The sequence below is a fragment of the Salmo trutta genome, chromosome 15 (genome assembly GCF_901001165.1).
Source record: "Salmo trutta chromosome 15, fSalTru1.1, whole genome shotgun sequence".
Taxonomy (NCBI): domain Eukaryota; kingdom Metazoa; phylum Chordata; class Actinopteri; order Salmoniformes; family Salmonidae; genus Salmo; species Salmo trutta.
The window spans coordinates 55490835-55510740 of record NC_042971.1 but is presented as its reverse complement, the minus strand read 5'-3'; the positions used below and the strand labels follow the sequence as shown (position 1 = coordinate 55510740).

General features: G+C 45.3%; 1 protein-coding gene across 4 annotated transcripts in view; it reads right to left on the bottom strand.

Moving 5' to 3' along the window:
• LOC115149385 (integrin alpha-1-like) overlaps nucleotides 1-19906 on the bottom strand; it is an 83114-nt gene that overhangs the window by 36518 nt on the left and 26690 nt on the right. For all 4 annotated transcript variants that reach the window (XR_003866857.1, XM_029692211.1, XM_029692209.1 and 1 more), the window contains exons 2-4: nucleotides 10185-10305; nucleotides 3456-3568; nucleotides 1667-1755 (exon numbers count right to left, since the gene is read on the bottom strand). Coding sequence is in view for 3 of the 4 variants with exons in the window: in XM_029692211.1 (XP_029548071.1) it covers nucleotides 1667-1755; nucleotides 3456-3568; nucleotides 10185-10305 (323 nt within the window). In the remaining variant the exon portion in view is untranslated. The remainder of the gene's footprint in view (nucleotides 1-1666; nucleotides 1756-3455; nucleotides 3569-10184; nucleotides 10306-19906) is intronic.

Sequence of the window (19906 nt, the reverse complement as noted above, 5' to 3'; positions counted from 1 at the left end):
ACAGACAGATTATTTCACTTATAATTCACTGTATCACAATTCAAGTGGGTCAGAAGTTTACATACACTAAGTTGACTGTGCTTTTAAACAGCTTGGAAGATTCCAGAAAACGATGTCATGGCTTTAGACGCTTCTGATAGGCTAATTGACATCATTTGAAGCAATTGGAGGTGTACCTGTGGATGAATTTCAAGGTCTATCTTCAAACTCAGTGCCTCTTTGCTTGACATCATGGGGAAATCAAAAGAAATCAGCCAAGACCTCAGAAAAGAAATTGTAGACCTCCACAAGTCTGGTTCATCCTTGGGAGCAATTTCCAAACGCCTGAAGGTATCGTTCATCTGTACAAACAATAGTACGCAAGTATAAACACCAATGGACCACGCAGCCGGCATACCGCTCAGGAAGGAGACGCGTTCTGTCTCCTAGAGCTGAACGTAAAAGTGCAAATCAATCCCAGAACAACAGCAAAGGACCTTGTAAAGATACTGGAGGAAATGGGTACAAAAGTATCTATATCCACAGTAAAACGAATCCTATATCGACATAACCTGCAAGGCCGCTCAGCAAGGAAGAAGCCACTGCTCCAAAATCGCCATTAAAAGCCAGACTACGGTTTGCAACTGCACATGGGGACAAAGATAGTACTTATGGAGAAATGTCCTCTGGTCTGATGAAACAAAAATATAACTGTTTGGCCATAATGACCATCGTTATGTTTGGAGGAAAAAGGGGGATGCTTGCAAGCCATCCCAACTGTGAAGTACAGGGGTGGCAGCATCATGTTGTGGGGGTGCTTTGCTGCAGGAGGGACTGGTGCACTTCACAAAATAGATGGCATCCTGAGAAAGGAAAATTATGTGGATATATTGAAGCAACATCTCAAGACATCAGTCAGGAAGTTAAAGCTTGTTTGCAAATGGACAATGACCCCAAGCATACTTCCAAAGTTGTGGCAAAATGGCTTAAGGACAACAAAATCAAGGTCTTGGAGTGGCCATCACAAAGACTCGACCTCAATCCTATAGAAAATGTGTGGGCAGAACTGAAAAAGCATGTGCGTGCAAGGAGGCCTACAAACCTGACCCAGTTACACCAGCTCTGTCAGGAGGAATGGGTCAAAATTCACATGACTTATTGTGGAAGGCTTGTGGAAGGCTACCCGAAACGTTTGACCCAAGTTAAACAATTTAAAGGCAATGCTACCAAATACTAATTGAGTGTATGTAAACTTCTGACCCACTGGGAATGTGATGAAAGAAATAAAAGTTGAAATAAATCATTCTCTCTACTATTATTCTGACATTTCATGTTCTTAAAATAAAGTGGTGATCCTAAATTACCTAAAACAGGGAATTTTTACTAGGATTCAATGTCAGGAAATGAGTTTAAATGTATTTGGCTAAGGTGTATGTAAACTTCTGACTTTACCTGTATATGTCAGCTCTACATATAGTAACAACCGTACAGTGTGTGTAATATATATGTCAGCTCTACATATAGTAACAACCGTACAGTGTGTGTAATATATATGTCAGCTCTACATATAGTAACAACCGTACAGTGTGTGTAATATATATGTCAGCTCTACATACAGTAACAACTGTACAGTCCACTGGCTCTTGCAGTTCAGGGCTGACATCTACATTGTCACGTGTCCTCTTACCAGAAAGCCTCCTTGAGGGTTGGTAACCAACGTCGTTCCCATCGTCATGTTTTCCTTGACTTCGTGTAAGTTAGGAATTGTTGTGTTTTCTGGGAAAATATGGAATAAAGTCAGTGAAAGAAAGAAAAAACAGCTGCTCAAATTCCTGTATCATTTTCCCATAGAAAGACAGCCAGACCACCCCTCAAGCCCCTCTTGAACCCCTCCGGACTTCACTTTTAACAATGTGCACTATTGACATGTAGTTATTTATAGGATCGTTCATTACTTGAGCTATGATCTATCTCTACAGTCTTCATATTTTGTTTTCCAGCATAAATACTGTAGTCTGGTAAGAGCATGACTCTAGCTATGCCAGGGTTGTGGGTTTTGATTCCAGCTGGGGTCACAAATACTCAAATGTATGCATGCTCTCACTGTTGTAAGCCTGTTAGGGTGAACGTGTCTGCTAAATGGTAAATCCTCTATGTATAATTACATGTGATCTCTGTCTAGCAGCGTTTTTTCAAGTCATCTCATCAGTAATCATGTAGGCTATTCTCATTATGTACTCTCTCTCTGTAGGTATTCTCATATTCACATAATTCACATCACATGCAGTGGCTGCAGATCAAAGCGGCCATCAGGCTATAGGACAATACAGCCATTGTAAGACTGACACTGTATATGACCAGATTGTCATGTGGAGGACAGATATCCTTATCTCTCACAACCTTTAGCAGGTTATACATAAACAATGCATTTTCTACAGATACCAAAACAACAGATAATGTTAATGTTAAATATATTTAAAATTATATTATGTACCCGAAATGTAATTGATTAAATTCCATTAAATGTATTCAGTAATCCTAACTAAGCTCAACCCATGGGGCGGCACACAATTGGTCCAGCGTCGTCCGGGGTAGGGGCGGATTTGACCGGGGTAGGCCGTCATTGTAAAATAAGAATTTGTTCTTAAGTGACTTTCCTAGTTAAATAAATGTTCAATAAAGTGAATAATAAACCTTGCCTGCTGGAAGTGAGTCACTATCAGGGTTGGGGTCAAATCCATTTAATTTCAGTCAATGGAGTTTCCTTCCTTAATTTACTTTACTGAAATGGAATTGACCCAAACCTTGTTCAGTATTGAGTCAGCGTCATTAGAAGGCCAGAAGCTGAAGCATGAAGCAGTGGAGTGGAGTCATATTGGTTATCTGGTTAGTTAATGATAATACAGTTATGAGTGGATGAGATGAGACATTAAAATCCTGTTTATGTAGTGTCTTCCTGTTCTGCTGTGGTGCTGCTGTGCTTCACGTCCTGTCCAGCACACTGCCAGGGAGGGAGGCAGGGAGGCCCAGACCAGACCAGCACACCATACAATATTAGAGGCTATGCCTTAAATCAGCTAGTGCTAACAACTGGAGGATCAATAACGCAGTATCAATGACACACACATGTGCGCACATACACAAATGAAAACACACACACGTTTGTGTAACTATTCTTGTGGGGACCAACCCTAACCCTTAACCTAACCCCAAACTTAAACCTAACCCCTAACCCTTACCCTAATTGTAACCCTAACCCTAGTTGTAACCCTAACCCTTGTGGGGACCGGCGAAATGCCCCCAGTTGTCCAAGTTTTCCTTGTTTTACTATACTTGACCTCACAAGGATAGTTAAAACACACACACACACACACACACACACACACACACACACACACACACACACACACACACACACACACACACACACACACACACACACACACACACACACACACACACACACAGGTTCTCACCAGGCAGCTCCAGTTTGATACATGTAGGGTTTGGTCCTTGACCCACAGGGCATTTGTAGACATCTCCAGTCCGTTTGGCTGGCTGGCCGGCCAGGGGAGAACCAATCAGCACCCTTTAAAGAGAGACAGAGGAGAGAGGTTAGCAGACTATTCCATACCCCAGCCAGAATTTGGTGTCATTATAAGCAACAACTGGAGATCACCTCAAGACCAGGGGTTGAATTTTTGGTTTTCTCACTAACAAAACACGTTATAAGAAAATGTATCTAAAAAAGTGCAGTGGAAAGTATACATTTGAACATCATTACTTTGTTTACATGTTCTGAGTGAGTAACCCACACTTTGCATTACAATACAGCTTGTTAGCTGAGTGCAATAACAAACTCCAGCTGGGCTTCGTTCTCTCTCAGAAATCTTCTGAGTCGGATACGATTCTAAAACTATGCTAGTTATATGCTAGCATGTAAACAGTCCGCTAATTAACATTCCAGCCTCCTAATGGCCCCTGATCACCTAAAGAGGGAGCCAGTGGTGGGAACACACACACACACACACACACACACACACACACACACACACACACACACACACACACACACACACACACACACACACACACACACACACACACACACATCTGAGAGAGAGAAAGATGTTATCATCTCAGATCTCACAGCTACAGTTAGATACTGTATAGACATCTGTGCCTGACCCTCACTGACCTAGCACTCTGTCCTAGCACACTGACCTAGCACTCTGTCCTAGCACACTGACCTAGCACACTGACCTAGCACTCTGTCCTAGCACACTGACCTAGCACACTGACCTAGCACACTGACCTAGCACACTGACCTAGCACTCTGTCCTAGCACTCTGTCCTAGCACACTGACCTAGCACTCTGACCTAGCACTCTGACCTAGCACACTGACCTAGCTGTCCAAGCACACTGACCAAGCACACTGACCTAGCACACTGACCAAGCACACTGACCTAGCACACTGACCTAGCACACTGACCTAGCACACTGACCTAGCACACTGACCTAGCACACTGTCCTAGCACACTGACCTAGCACACTGACCAAGCACACTGACCAAGCACACTGACCAAGCACACTGACCTAGCACACTGACCAAGCACACTGACCTAGCACACTGACCTAGCACACTGTCCTAGCACACTGACCTAGCACACTGACCTAGCACACTGACCTAGCACACTGACCTAGCAAAATGACCTAGCACACTGTCCTAGCACCATGTCCTACCTGTCCTAGCATACTGACCTATCACACTGACCTAGCACAGTGTCCACACTGACCTAGCACACTGACCTAGCACACTGACCAAGCACACTGACCAAGCACACTGACCTAGCACACTGACCTAGCACACTGACCTAGCACACTGACCTAGCACTCTGACCTATCACACTGACCTAGCACACTGACCTAGCACTCTGTCCACACTGTCCTAGCACATTGTCCTAGCACACTGGCCTAGCACACTGGCCTAGCACACTGTCCTAGCTGTCCTAGCACACTGTCCTAGCACACACCCAGGTTACGATCACACACCTCACATTTACAGTAACTCATCTAGGCACAATTTCACTCTCTTTCTCTCTCTCTCTCTCTGACTTTAAGGGAGGTTTGTGTAAATGATCAGCCCAACCAAGGCTCTGCTCCAATATCAACACATACTGCTAGCATATGTCTTAAAATGAAACTAGTGTCAGGCTATGGTATGATATGTTAGTTTGTGTAGTATTTGTGCACTAGACAGTAACTGGAACTATCAGGTCCTGCTTTAACATGATCTTTGGGTGAAATTCCAAGTGTAAACATGCCTTCAAATGGTATGCAAGTGTGGATATTGGAACAAACACATCACTAGCCCTCGTCACTCTTATACAGTGGTATCTATCTGTGTACACGTGAGAGTAACTTGAGCCATCAGGGCATTCTCTACATGAACTCTGTAAAAGAAGAAAGCTGTGGTCGTTCATCGTTCCTCATCACAGCTGCTCCTGCTGATTGAGAAGGACTGAATTACCGTAACTGGTCCCATATGAGTTTAATAAGCCCATTCCAGCTGAATGTATGGGGATAGTTAGCTAGTTAGAGGGTGAGTCCCAAATGGCCCCCTATTCCCTATTTAGGCAGTAGTGTACTGTGTAGGGAATAGGGTGCCATTTAGGACAAACACAGAGGCTCACACTGTCAGGGCCTCCGTTGGAGTACTAAAGGGGCCGACTGTCTAACTCTCTGTCTGAGGGGACAGTACCTTTCTCTAAAGGGGGGCAGACACAGTTAACTATCATGTAAATATGTGTTCCTTGACCAATTAAGAGAGGGATCATGGTTTCACGGTGTCTTTACTGGCGGGCTGAGTGGATACTCTGGTAGGTTGTGTTCACTTAACAGGCGGAGGGAGGGACTCTTTATATGAGACAGATGGTGTTGGGCTGGGGGAATGGGATGGGATGGGAAGCTGAGGGGGGCGGGGGGTGTTGGGCTGGGGGGAATGGGATGGGAAGCTGAGGGGGGAGGCTGAGGGGGGCGGGTAATGGGATGGGAAGCTGCGGGGGGGATGTTGGGCTGGGGGGAATGGGATGGGAAGCTGACGGGGGAGGATGTTTGGCTGGGGGGAATGGAATGGGAAGCTGAGGGGGGAGGATGTTGGGCTGGGGGGAATGGGATGGGAAGCTGAGGGGGAGGATGTTGGGCTGGGGGGAATGGGATGGGAAGCTGAGGGGGGAGGATGTTGGGCTGGGGGGAATGGGATGGGAAGCTGCGGGGGGAGGATGTTGGACTGGGGGGAATGGGAAGGGAAGCTGCGGGGGGCGGGTAATGGGATGGGAAGCTGCAGGGGGAGGATGTTGGGCTGGGGGGAATGGGATGGGAAGCTGACGGGGGAGGATGTTGGGCTGGGGAGAATGGGATGGGAAGCTGAGGGGGGAGGATGTTGGGCTGGGGGAATGGGATGGGAGGCTGCGGGGGGAGGATGTTGGACTGGGGGGAATGGGATGGGAAGCTGAGGGGGGGAGGATGTTGGGCTGGGGGGAATGGGATGGGAAGCTGAGGGGGGAGGATGTTGGGCTGGGGGGAATGGGATGGGAAGCTGAGGGGGGAGGATGTTGGGCTGGGGGGAATGGGATGGGAAGCTGAAGGGGGAGGATGTTGGGCTGGGGGGAATGGGATGGGAGGCTGAGGGGGGCGGGTAATGGGATGGGAAGCTGCGGGGGGGATGTTGGGCTGGGGAGAATGGGATGGGAAGCTGACGGGGGAGGATGTTTGGCTGGGGGGAATGGAATGGGAAGCTGAGGGGGGAGGATGTTGGGCTGGGGGGAATGGGATGGGAAGCTGAGGGGGAGGATGTTGGGCTGGTGGGAATGGGATGGGAAGCTGACGGGGGAGGATGTTTGGCTGGGGGAATGGGATGGGAAGCTGCGGGGGGAGGATGTTGGACTGGGGGGAATGGGAAGGGAAGCTGCGGGGGGCGGGTAATGGGATGGGAAGCTGCAGGGGAGGATGTTGGGCTGGGGGAATGGGATGGGAAGCTGCAGGGGGAGGATGTTTGGCTGGGGGGAATGGGATGGGAAGCTGAGGGGGAGGAGGTTGGGCTGGGGGGAATGGGATGGGAAGCTGAGGGGGGAGGATGTTGGGCTGGGGGGAATGGGATGGGAAGCTGAGGGGGGAGGATGTTGGGCTGGGGGGAATGGGATGGGAAGCTGAGGGGGGAGGATGTTTGGCTGGGGGGAATGGGATGGGAAGCTGAGGGGGAGGATGTTGGGCTGGGGGGAATGGGATGGGAAGCTGAGGGGGGAGGATGTTGGGCTGGGGGGAATGGGATGGGAAGCTGAGGGGGGAGGATGTTGGGCTGGGGGGAATGGGATGGGAAGCTGAGGGGGGAGGATGTTTGGCTGGGGGGAATGGGATGGGAAGCTGAGGGGGAGGATGTTGGGCTGGGGGGAATGGGATGGGAAGCTGAGGGGGGAGGATGTTGGGCTGGGGGGAATGGGATGGGAAGCTGAGGGGGAGGATGTTGGGCTGGGTGGAATGGGATGAGAAGCTGACGGGGGAGGATGTTTGGCTGGGGGGAATGGGATGGGAAGCTGAGGGGGGAGGATGTTGGGCTGGGGGGAATGGGATGGGGAGTTGGGGGTGTAGAACAACCTCTTTTTGTTTCTCTTTTCTTTACATACCAATTTTATCATTACAAAATCCTGTATGTTCAATATGTTAATTTCTCTAAAAAAGAAAAAAATATGAAATTGTCAACTTTACAGGGAGGGACACATAAGTCACGATATGATTGCAATCGGTATTGCAAGATACTGTATCTCAATGTTGAACTTGTTCAGCTAACAGGAAACCAAACTACTGTCAGGGTTGGGGTCAATTCCATTTCAATTCCAGTCAATTCAGAAACTAAACCAAATTCCAATTGAAAATGTTCCTCATTGAAATGCATTGAAGAGATTTAGATTTCAGTGTACTTCTTGAATTGATTGGAATTTAAATGGAATTGACCCCAACCCTGACTACTAGTACTGACTGATATCAACCACAAGGCAGGAGAGATAAGTGGAAAAAGACAGTGGCCTTGTCCGAAATCTGTCTTGCCCACTACTTACTAAAACTGTGTACTAATCGTACTACATAATTTTTTTGAAAGCAGTGTTTAGACAAAAACGAATACAGTGAGCAACAAATAACGCACTAGGCTCACCCATCATGAGAATGCGTCATCCAATGTGCACGCTATTCACTAAATGTATTAAAGCGCGTCCTCTTATCTCATTGTCAGCTGATGATAAGCTGCTGTCAAACACAGGTGAGTCTGGAAAGCCCATTCCTTTCCTCAAAAGTGTGCAGTGAATTCTATTCGATGAAAAGCCGAAATCATCTAAATTAGTATAACAGCCTGGAATTTAAAGCATACTCGATTATCGAGATGTCACATAAACAACGTTCTATTTTCGCATACCTAAAATGCTACAACTTAGAACGCAAGTATGGGTATTCAGACATGGCCAGTGACAAGTGTTAGAGTGGGTTCAAATAGACCTGGGTTCAAATAGTATTTGTTTTCTCTTTAAATACTTTCAGTGTTTTATTGAGCCTGTCTGGAGTGCCAGTTGGGCTGTGTTTGCTGTTTAAACTTTTAGGACTATTTCATTGATTCCATGGAACCAGGCAAGCTTAACCTGTTGGGGCTAGGGGGCAGTATTTTCACGGCCGGATAAAAAACGTACCCGATTTAAACTGATTACTACTCTTGCCCAGAAATGAGAATATGCATATAATTAGTAGATTTGGATAGAAAACACTCTAAGGTTTCTAAAACTGTTTCAATGGTGTCTGTGAGTATAACAGAACTCATATGGCAGGCCAAAACCTGAGAAGATTCCATACAGGAAGTGCCCTGTCTGACAATTTGTTGTCCTTCTGTTGCATCTCTATCAAAAATACAGCATCTGTGCTGTAATGTGACACTTTCTAAGGCTTCCATTGGCTCTCTAAAGCCGCCAGAAAGTGGAATGGGGTGTCTGCTGTCTCTGGGCAAAGTACAGCAGCTCTGTTTGTGAGTGGTCAGCCTGGGGACAGTGAGACTGAGATGCGCGTTCACGAGACTTCTCCATTTTTTTTCTTTCATCCTTTGAATGAATACAACGTTGCCCGGTTGGAATATTATCGCTATTTTACGAGAAAAATAGCATAAAAATTGATTTTAAACAGCGTTTGACATGCTTCTAAGTACGGTAATGGAATATTTTGAATTTTTTTGTCACGAAATGCGCTCGCGCGTTACCCTTCGGATAGTGACCTGAACGCACGAACAAAACGGCGGTATTTGGATATAACTATGGATTATTTGGAACCAAAACAACATTTGTTGTTGAAGTAGAAGTCCTGGTAGTGCATTCTGACGAAGAACAGCAAAGGTAATCCAATTTTTCTAATAGTAATTCTGAGTTTAGTGAGCCCCAAACTTGGTGGGTGTCAAATTAGCTAGCCTGTGATGGCCGAGCTATGTACTCAGAATATTGCAAAATGTGCTTTCGCCGAAAAGCTATTTTAAAATCTGACATAGCATTTGCATAAAGGAGTTCTGTATCTATAATTCTTAAAATAATTGTTATGTATTTTGTCAACGTTTATCATGAGTAATTTAGTAAATTCACCGGAAGTTTTCGGTGGGTATACTAGTTCTGAACATCACATGCTAATGTAAAAAGCTGGTTTTTGATATAAATATGAACTTGATTGAACAAAACATGCATGTATTGTATAACATAATGTCCTAGGTGTGTCATCTGATGAAGATCATCAAAGGTTAGTGCTGCATTTAGCTGTGGTTTTGGTTTTTGTGACATATATGCTTGCTTTGAAAATGGCTGTGATTATTTTTGGCAGGGTACTCTCCTGACATAATCTAATGTTTTGCTTTCGCTGTAAAGCCTTTTTGAAATCGGACAATGTGGTTAGATTAACGAGAGTCTTTAACATGGTGTAAAATAGTCATATGTTTGAGAAATTGAAGTTATAGCATTTTTTAGGTATTTGTATTTCGCGCCACACGATTCCACTGGCTGTTGACTAGGGTGGGACGCAAACGTCCCACCTAGCCCATAGAAGTTAATCAAGTTCAGCTAAAGTATTTGAAAGAAAACGGACACTATGTGAACCTAGGTCTTGTGGATGATAACACGAATGGACTCACCACTTGCCCTCACTGTTCTCAAACTGCTGGACTGAGTATCCAAACATGTCCTCCAGCGGACCATTGAAAGTCTCCCCATTCTTGTCATCCACGTTAAACGACAACACACATGGTAGCAACACTGCAAGAAAAGAGAACTGTTGTTACTACAGAGCAAACAAACACTTTTATTCGAGAAAAGATCTAGATGCAGTCAAAAACGTGATTTTCATGTGTTTTATATATATATTTACACACTATGAGGTTGTGAAAATGATGATAATGCCATTTTAGTGAAGAGCTGTTTGAAAAGACCGCCTGAAATTTAAGCCTGTTTTGGTGGGATGGAGTTTTGGCATTCCATGGTGACATCACCAGGAGGTAAATTAGTTCGTAGACCAATAAGAAAGAGAGTTCCAAACCTCTCTGCCAATAACAGCTCATTTTCAGTTTTCCCCTCCCCACAGAGACCACTCCCAGACAGTCCTAGCTAAATTCTTGTTTGAGAAATTGCTCTTTGCTAAGAAGCTATTATTGTTCCTTTTTGACCATTTTAATTGAAAACAATCACAGTAAGGTACTTAATTATTACCCAAAAATGATATGATAATGAGATAAAAATGTCATTTTGGTAAAATATTGCAGTATCAATGATCTTCCCTCATATTTACGGAGAAGTTATTGGTAAGCAGGAAAAATCTAAAACATAAATATTTACACAATATGTTACACAAAAAAGAAGCAGCGAAAAGTCAATTTTCCCACTTTTAGCACCATTTTGTTATTACAAGTTCCATGGGTAGTATATTAAATGTTCCTAAATAGGGTTTTTACTTGTGTTTTGTTGCCTTCGCAATACAAATGAATGTTCGTAATGCCAATAAGCATTTTGAATTGACCTGTATAGAATACAAAAGGCAGTGAGATGGACGTACTATAAGGAAATCATAACCATATCCACTGTACAGAGCGAGAGAGAGAGAGAGAGGGGGAGAGTGGAGGGAGAGAGGGAGAGAAAGAGAGAGAGAGAGAGAGAGAAAGAGAGAGAGAGAGAGAGAAGAGAGAGAGAGAGAGAGAAAGAGAGGGAGAGAAAGAGAGAGAGAGAGAGAGATAGAGACAGAGAGAGAGAGAGATTTTGATAAACTCCCATATCTGCTGGGTGAAACACCACAGTGTGCCATCACAGCAGCAAGATTTGTGACCTGTTGCCACGAGAAAAGGTCAATCAGTGAAGAACAAACACCATTGTAAATACAACCAATATTTATGCTTATTTATTTTCACTTTTGTACTTTAACCATTTGTACATCGTTACAACTGTATATATACATAATATGACATTTGTAATGTCTTTATTCTTTTGGAACTTCTGTGAGTGTAATGTTTACTGTTCATTTTTATTGTTTTTTTCACTTTTGTATATTATCTAACTCACTTGCTTTGGCAATGTTAACATATGTTTCCCATGCTAATAAAGCCCCTTGAATTGAATTGAATTGAGCGAGAGAAAGAGAGTAAGAAAGAGAGAAAGAGAGAGAGAGAGAAAGACAGGGAGAGAAAGAGAGAGAGAGAAAGTGAGAGAGGGAGAAAGAGAGAGCCCTTCCTGTGTTCATAGAAGACAGAGGAATGTCATCATAGAATGCCAACAGAGACCCCTCTGCCTCCTCTGACATCTGACCCCTTCAAGACAATGCCGTCTTCACCAGACCTCCCCAGTCCGCTATTTAGCTACTGTGAACTATAGACCCACTAAATATCTAAATATAGACTTTGAACGTCTCATTGTGCTTCCGCCAACAATGACACTTTTCATTTTTAGTGTGCCATGGAATTCCTCCAAGCAATTTATTCAATTCCTGGATTTGTGAGGGGGATGTGAGGATTAGCAGAGCACTGAAACATGGACCAAGAGACTGAGTAGTAGAGGAGAGAGACAAAACACGAAGACCACCAAACACACAGAGGATGAATACTGGACACAACACAGACTTGTGTTCTAGTGGTGAGGATTGAGCATCCCACAGCCAAACATCACAAAAACATACTGTACTGATGCCTACAGTATGGAGATCAGCTGTGGGAGTACACATTCACTTTATGCTACACTTGGAGTGGGACACGGCACCATGCAGGAAGCCTTAACACTGGTCGATTATGTATTTGTCACAGACAAACAGAAGCAGACAGAAGAACCAGTGTACTGTACTGAGTGTCAGAGCAGACATGGTTAATATGAATGGTCCACATGCAGCCAGTTAGCCACAGGCCTTCCATACAAAGCTCACTGTAAGACTTCCAAGCCACTTTCCATTTCCAGTGCTTCATCTACTTTGTCTGCAGCATATTCTGTAGGTCTTTTACAGAGGCCTCTTATTAAAACGTATTACGCTGTCTGTACACTGCAACCACTTGGACACCACTGCCCTTTCTCCAAATGAGTCATTCTGTTTGCACCAACTCTGACCTGTCCTGAGTTTTAGACAGCAGTATGAGAGCAAGACCAGAGAGACCCGAGACCAGACGTGCATGTTTTCATTTGTACCTTCTCTGTACTGTCATACAGGTAACTGCCAAAATAACGGAAACACTTGAGTAAATGAGGGATACAAAGTATATTGAAAGCAGGTGTCTCCACACCTGAGTTAATTAAGCAATTAACATCCCATCATGCTTTATGTCATGTTTAAAAATGCCCAGTTGCCCATTATTCTGGCTACCATGGTTAGAATAAGAGATCTCAGTGACTTTGAAAGAGGGGTCTTAAAAAAGCATAGGGGGTTTAAAGGATGTGTGTGTGTGTGTGTGTGTGTGTGTCACAGTCACCACATCTCACACCAATTGAACACTTATGGGAGATTCTGGAGCAGCACATGAGACGACGTTTTCCACCACCATCAACAAAACACCAAATGATGGAATTTCTTGTGGAAGAATGGTGTCGCGTCCCTCCAATAGAGTTCCAGACACTTGTAATATCTATGCCAAGTTGCATTGAAGCTGTTCTGGCTCGTGGTGGTCCAACGTCCGATTAAGATACTTTATGTTGCTGTTTCCTTCATTTTGTCAGTTACCTGTAGGTTTAAACGCCCCTACGTTGTCATGGTGATCAGGTTCTGTTTTCTATACACCACCTCCATGAATAAACCTACAGTACAGAACATTCCTAAGACCAGACTGGACTTGGTGAGTCATATTCAGGTTCTGTTTTCTATACACCACCTCCATGAATAACCCTACAGTACAGAACATTCCTAAGACCAGACTGGACTTGATTAGTCATAATCAGGTTCTGTTTTCTATACACCACCTCCATGAATAACCCTACAGTACAGAACATTCCTAAGACCAGACTGGACTTGATTAGTCATAATCAGGTTATGTTTTCTATACACCACCTCCTGTCCTAGTCTAGTGAGCCAGACACTTCCTCCCCAACAATTCCTTCGTAAACAATTAGCCTGGGGATGAGGTTACTTCTGTCCAGTCCTGAGTTTGAATACCCTAACCAGTATGTGTCTGGGACCAGAGTATGAATGCCTCTATGTCCCCGAGACCAGACTGGATGGATGTGCTCCTGAGTGGCGCAGCGGTCTAAGGCACTGCATCTCAGTGCAAGAGGTGACACTACAGTCCCTGGTTTGAATCCAGGCTGAATCACATCTGGCCGTGATTGGGAGTCCCATAGGGCGGCGCACAATTGGACCAGCGTCGTCTGGGTTTGGCCGGGGTAGGCCGTCATTGTAAATAAGAATTTGTTCTTAACTGAATTGCCTAGTTAAATAAATGTTAAAATGGGTCCTTACCCTTTGTTTTCTTAGGGAGCAACTGTTTTTCTAGGGAGCTGTTCATTGCACCATCTCTGTCCTGTCCTGACTTTGAATGTGTCCGTGAGCATCAGCACGGATATCATGGCTGGTTATTATCAGCCTCTGTTGTCTTTGGGAGCATCTACTTCGTTTTGGGGTGCTAGATAAACATGATGAGCTTCCTCTGCAATCTCCGATGTGGCTTGTAAACAGGAGCCAAAGCTGTGTCCCGAACGGCACCCTACTCCCTATGTAGTGCACTATACAGAGTCCATAAAGATCTGGTCAAACGTAGTGCACAAAATAGGGAAAAGGGTGATATATGGGACGCAAGCACAGACACGGCCAGAGACACAGATATACCCTGAGGTGCCTCACAGAACAGTCAATCTCAGATCCATCGTCTGGACACTGAGAACAGGATGGACAAGTAAGTCATTACACATCCCATAATGAAAGAATACACTAATGCATGTTACAGGGTGATAGGGCCAAACAGTGGTAATGCATGTTACAGGGTGATAGGGCCACACGGTGGTAATGCGTGTTACAGGGTGATAGGGCCACACGGTGGTAATGCATGTTACAGGGTGATAGGGCCACACGGTGGTAATGCGTGTTACAGGGTGATAGGGCCACACGGTGGTAATGCATGTTACAAGGTGATAGGGCCACACGGTGGTAATGCGTGTTACAGGGTGATAGGGCCACACGGTGGTAATGCATGTTACAGGGTGATAGGGCCACACGGTGGTAATGCGTGTTACAGGGTGATAGGGCCACACGGTGGTAATGCGTGTTACAGGGTGATAGGGCCACACGGTGGTAATGCGTGTTACAGGGTGATAGGGCCACACGGTGGTAATGCGTGTTACAGGGTGATAGGGTCACACGGTGGTAATGCGTGTTACAGGGTGATAGGGCCACACGGTGGTAATGCGTGTTACAGGGTGATAGGGCCACACGGTGGTAATGCATGTTACAGGGTGATAGGGCCACACGGTGGTAATGCGTGTTACAGGGTGATAGGTCCACATGGTGGTAATGTGTGTTACAGGGTGATAGGGCCACACGGTGGTAATGCATGTTACAGGGTGATAGGGCCACACGGTGGTAATGCGTGTTACAGGGTGATAGGGCCACACGGTGGTAATGCGTGTTACAGGGTGATAGGGCCACACGGTGGTAATGAATGTTACAGGGTGATAGGGTCACACGGTGGTAATGCGTGTTACAGGGTGATAGGGCCACACGGTGGTAATGTGTGTTACAGGGTGATAGGGCCACACGGTGGTAATGCGTGTTACAGGGTGATAGGGCCACACGGTGGTAATGCATGTTACAAGGTGATAGGGCCACACGGTGGTAATGCATGTTACAGGGTGATAGGGCCACTCGGTGGTAATGCGTGTTACAGGTTGATAGGGCCACACTGTGGTAATGCGTGTTACAGGGTGATAGGGCCACACGGTGGTAATGCATGTTACAGGGTGATAGGGCCTAACAGCTTAGTGCTACCCCCAGGCACACAAACACATCTGAACCAAATGAAAGACACACACGCGTGTGGTAGAGGATAACCATGGTCCTGATGGAGTAAAGGGTTTAAGAAAGGCCATCCTCAGGGCCCAAGCCAATTCAAGAAACATACTGGAAGATTTTTTTATATGATATTGCTGCTGATGCAATATCATATAAAATGTTCCTCTCCATTCCACCTTACGTTCTGCCTGTATTAAATAAAGTCACCATCCCTGTATATCTATTTGATTAATGATGAGTACAGTTCATAGTTGAGAGAGAGACAGAGAGAGATTATGAGAGAGACAGAGACAGAGAGAGAGAGAGAGAGAGAGAGAGAGAGAGAGAGAGAGAGAGAGAACTGCAGAGACTGGAACATCAGCCAGGTAACCCTCCTTTCCTCCTCTCCTCCTTGCAGACAAGGTCAATATTTTCTTCCCTCAGTCCATCCGTTAATCCAAAACACACACACACACACACACACACACACACACACACACACACACACACACACACACACACACACACACACACACACACACACACACACACACACACACCTCCCCTCTCCCACGTCCCCACCAGAAAACACTGCTCATTTAGCTGATTCAAGATGGCCTCAAGCCAGTGAGGCCTTTTCCACTGATCACATTCAGGTCTGGATGATGTAGAGCAGTGGTTCCCAAACTTTTTATAGTTCCGTACCCCTTCAAACATTCAACCTCCATTCTACCCCCTCTAGCACCAGGGTCAGCACACTCTCAAATGTTGTTTTTTGCCATCATTGTAAGCCTGACACACACACACTAAACGATACATTTATTAAACATAAGAATGAGGGTGAGTTTGCCACAACCCGGCTCGTGAGAAGTGACAAAGAGCTCTTATAGGACCAGGGCACAAATAATAATATAATAATAATCAATAATTTTGCTCTTTATAAGTACCTGCGTAATTGCGCACCTAGCTCACTCAGGTGCTTCGCTATATCACATTTGACATTGTCCGGAAGCTTGAGTTCTTTTGCACACAATAAAATCATACAATGATGGAAAGACATGCGTGTTGTCCTTGTTAATGCAGACAGAGAAGAGCTCCAACTTCTTAATCATAGCCTCAATTCAAACCAAATCAAATTTTATTTGTCACTTACACATGGTTAGCAGATGTTAACGCAAGTGTAGCGAAATGCTTGTGCTTCTAGTTCCGACCGTGCAGTAATATCTAACAAGTAATCTACCAATTCCACAACAACTACCTTGTACACACAAGTGTAAAGGAATGAATACGAAGATGTACAGAAAAATATATGAATGAGCGATTGCCGAACGGCATAGGCAAGATGTAATAGATGGTATGGAGTACAGTATAGACATATGAGATGAGTAATGTAGGGTATGAAAACATTATATAAAGTCTCATTGTTTAAAGTGGCTAGTGATACTGTCACGTCCTGACCAGTAAAAGAGGTTGTTTGTTATTGTAGTTTGGTCAGGGCGTGGCAGGGGGTGTTTGTTTAGAGTGTTTCGGGGTTTGTTGGGCTATGTTCATATTAAGAGGGGTGTTTGTTTAGAGTGTTTCGGGGTTTGTTGGGCTATGTTCTTGTTAGTTTATTTCTATGTTAGTTCTAGTATGTCTATTTCTATGTGGTGTTTATTGGGTTGACCTTCAATTGGAAGCAGCTGCTCCTCATTGCTTCTAATTGAAGGTCCTATTTAAGAGGTGTTTTTTCTATGGGATTTGTGGGTAGTTGTTCTTTGTATAGCTGTAATCGGTACAGGACTGTTTACTGTTGTTGTTTTTGTATACGTGTGTTTTGGTTTTCCTTCTTTCTGCCTAATAAAAAGAAGATGAGTATACACACTCCCGCTGCGTTTTGGTCCAATCCGTACGACGCCCGTGACAGATACATTTAATTACATCAAGATGGCAAGATGCAGTAGATGGTATAGCGTACAGTATATACATATGAGATGAGTAATGTAGGGTATGTAAACATTATATAAAGTGTCATTGTTTAAAGTGGCTAGTGATACATTTATTACATAAATGTTTCCATTATTAAAATGGCTAGAGTTGAGTCAGTATGTTGGCAGCAGCCACTCAATGTTAGTGATGGCTGTTTAACAGTCTGATGGCCTTGAGATAGAAGCTGTTTTTCAGTCTCTCGGTCCCCGCTTTGATGCACCTGTACTGACCTCACCTTCTTGACGAAAGCAGGGTGAACAGGCAGTGGCTCGGGTGGTTGTTGTCCTTGATGATCTTTTTGGCCTTCCTGTGACATCGGGTGCTGTAGGTGTCCTGGAGGGCAGGTAGTTTGCACCCGGTGATGCGTGGTGCAGACTTCACTACCCTCTGGAGAGCCTTACGGTTGTGGGCGGAGCAGCTGCCGTACCAGGCGGTGATACAGCCTGACAGGATGCTCTCGATTGTGCATCTGTAAAAGTTTGAGTGTTTTTGGTGACAAGCCGAATTACTTCACCCTCCTGAGGTTGAAGAGGCGCTGCTGCGCCTTCTTCACCACGCTGTCTGTGTGGGTGGACCATTTCAGTTTGTCCGTGATGTGTACGCCGAGGAACTTAAAAAACTTTCCACCCTCTCCACTACTGTCCCATCAATGTAGATAGGGGGCTGCTCCCTCTGCTGTTTCCTGAAGTCCACGATCATCTCTTTTGTTTTGTTGACATTGAGTGTGAGGTTATTTTCCTGACACCACACTCCGAGGGCCCTCACCTCCTCCTTGTAGGCCGTCTCGTCGTTGTTGGTAATCAAGCCTACCACTGTAGTGTCGTCTGCTAACTTGATGATTGAGTTGGAGGCATGCATGGCCACGCAGTCGTGTGTGAACAGGGAGTACAGGAGAGGGCTGAGAACGCACCCTTGTGGGGACCCAGTGTTGAGGATCAGTGGGGTGGAGATGTTGTTACCTACCCTCACCACCTGGGGGCGGCCCGTCAGGAAGTCCAGGACCCAGTTGCGCAGGGCGGGGTCGAGACCCAGGGTCAAGGGCTTAATGACAAGTTTGGAGGGTAATATGGTGTTAAATGCTGAGCTGTAATCGATGAACAGCATTCTTACATAGGTATTCCTCTTGTCCAGATGGGTTAGGGCAGTGTGATGGCGATTGCGTCGTCAGTGGACCTATTGGGGCGGTAAGAAAATTGGAGTGGGTCTAGGGTGTCAGGTAGGGTGGAGGTGATATGATCCTTGACTAGTCTCTCACAGCACTTCATGATGACGGAATTGAGTGCTACAGGGCGGTAGTCATTTAGCTCAGTTACCTTAGCTTTCTTGGGAACAGGAACAATGGTCACCCTGTTGAAGCATGTGGGAACAACAGACTGGGATAAGGATTGATTGAATATGTCTGTAAACACACCAGCCAGCTGGTCTGCACATGCTCTGAGGACGCGGCCGGGGATGCCGTCTGGGCCTGCAGCCTTGCGAGGGTTAACACGTTTAAATGTTTTACTCGTGTTGGCTGCAGTGAAGGAGAGCCCGCAGGTTTTGGTAGCGGCTGTGTCAGTGGCACTGTATTGTCCTCAAAGCGAGCAAAGAAGTTGTTTAGTCTGTCTGGGAGCAAGACATCGTGGTCCGCGACGGGGCTGGTTTTTCTTTTGTAGTCCGTGATTGACTATAGACCCTGCCACATACCTCTTGTGTCTGAGCCATTCTATTGCGACTCCACTTTGTCTCTATACTGACGCTTAGCTTGTTTGATTGCCTTGCGGAGGGAATAGCTACACTGTTTGTATTCGGTCATGTTTCCGGTCACCTTGCCCTGATTAAAAGCAGGGGTTCGCTCTTTCAGTTTTGCGCAAATGCTGCCATCAACCCACAGTTTCTGCTTGGGGAATGTTTTAATAGACGCTGTGGGTACAACATCACCGATGCACTTGCTAATAAACACGCTCACCGAATCAGCGTATTCATCAATGTTGTTGTTCGACGTTATGCGGAACATATCCCAGTTCACGTGATCGAAGCAATCTTGAAGCGTGGAATCCAATTGGTCGGACCAGCGTTGAACAGACCTGAGCACGGTTGCTTCCTGTATTAGTCTCTGTCTATAGGCTGGGAGCAACAAAATGAAGTCGTGGTCAGCTTTTCCGAAAGGAGGGCGGGGAGGGCCTTATATGCATCGCGGAAGTTAGAATAACAATGATCCAGGGTTTTGCCAGCCCGGGTTGTGAAATCAATATGCTGATAGAATTTAGGGAGCCTTGTTTTCAGAGTAGCCTTGTTAAAATCCCCAGCTACAATAAATGCAGCCTCAGGATATGTGGTTTCCAGTTTACATAGAGTCGAATGAAGTTCTTTCAGGGCCGTGGATGTGTCTGCTTCGGGTGGAAATATACACGACTGTGATTATGATATGTTCCGCATACAACAATTTACAAAAACATTGAAGCTGAA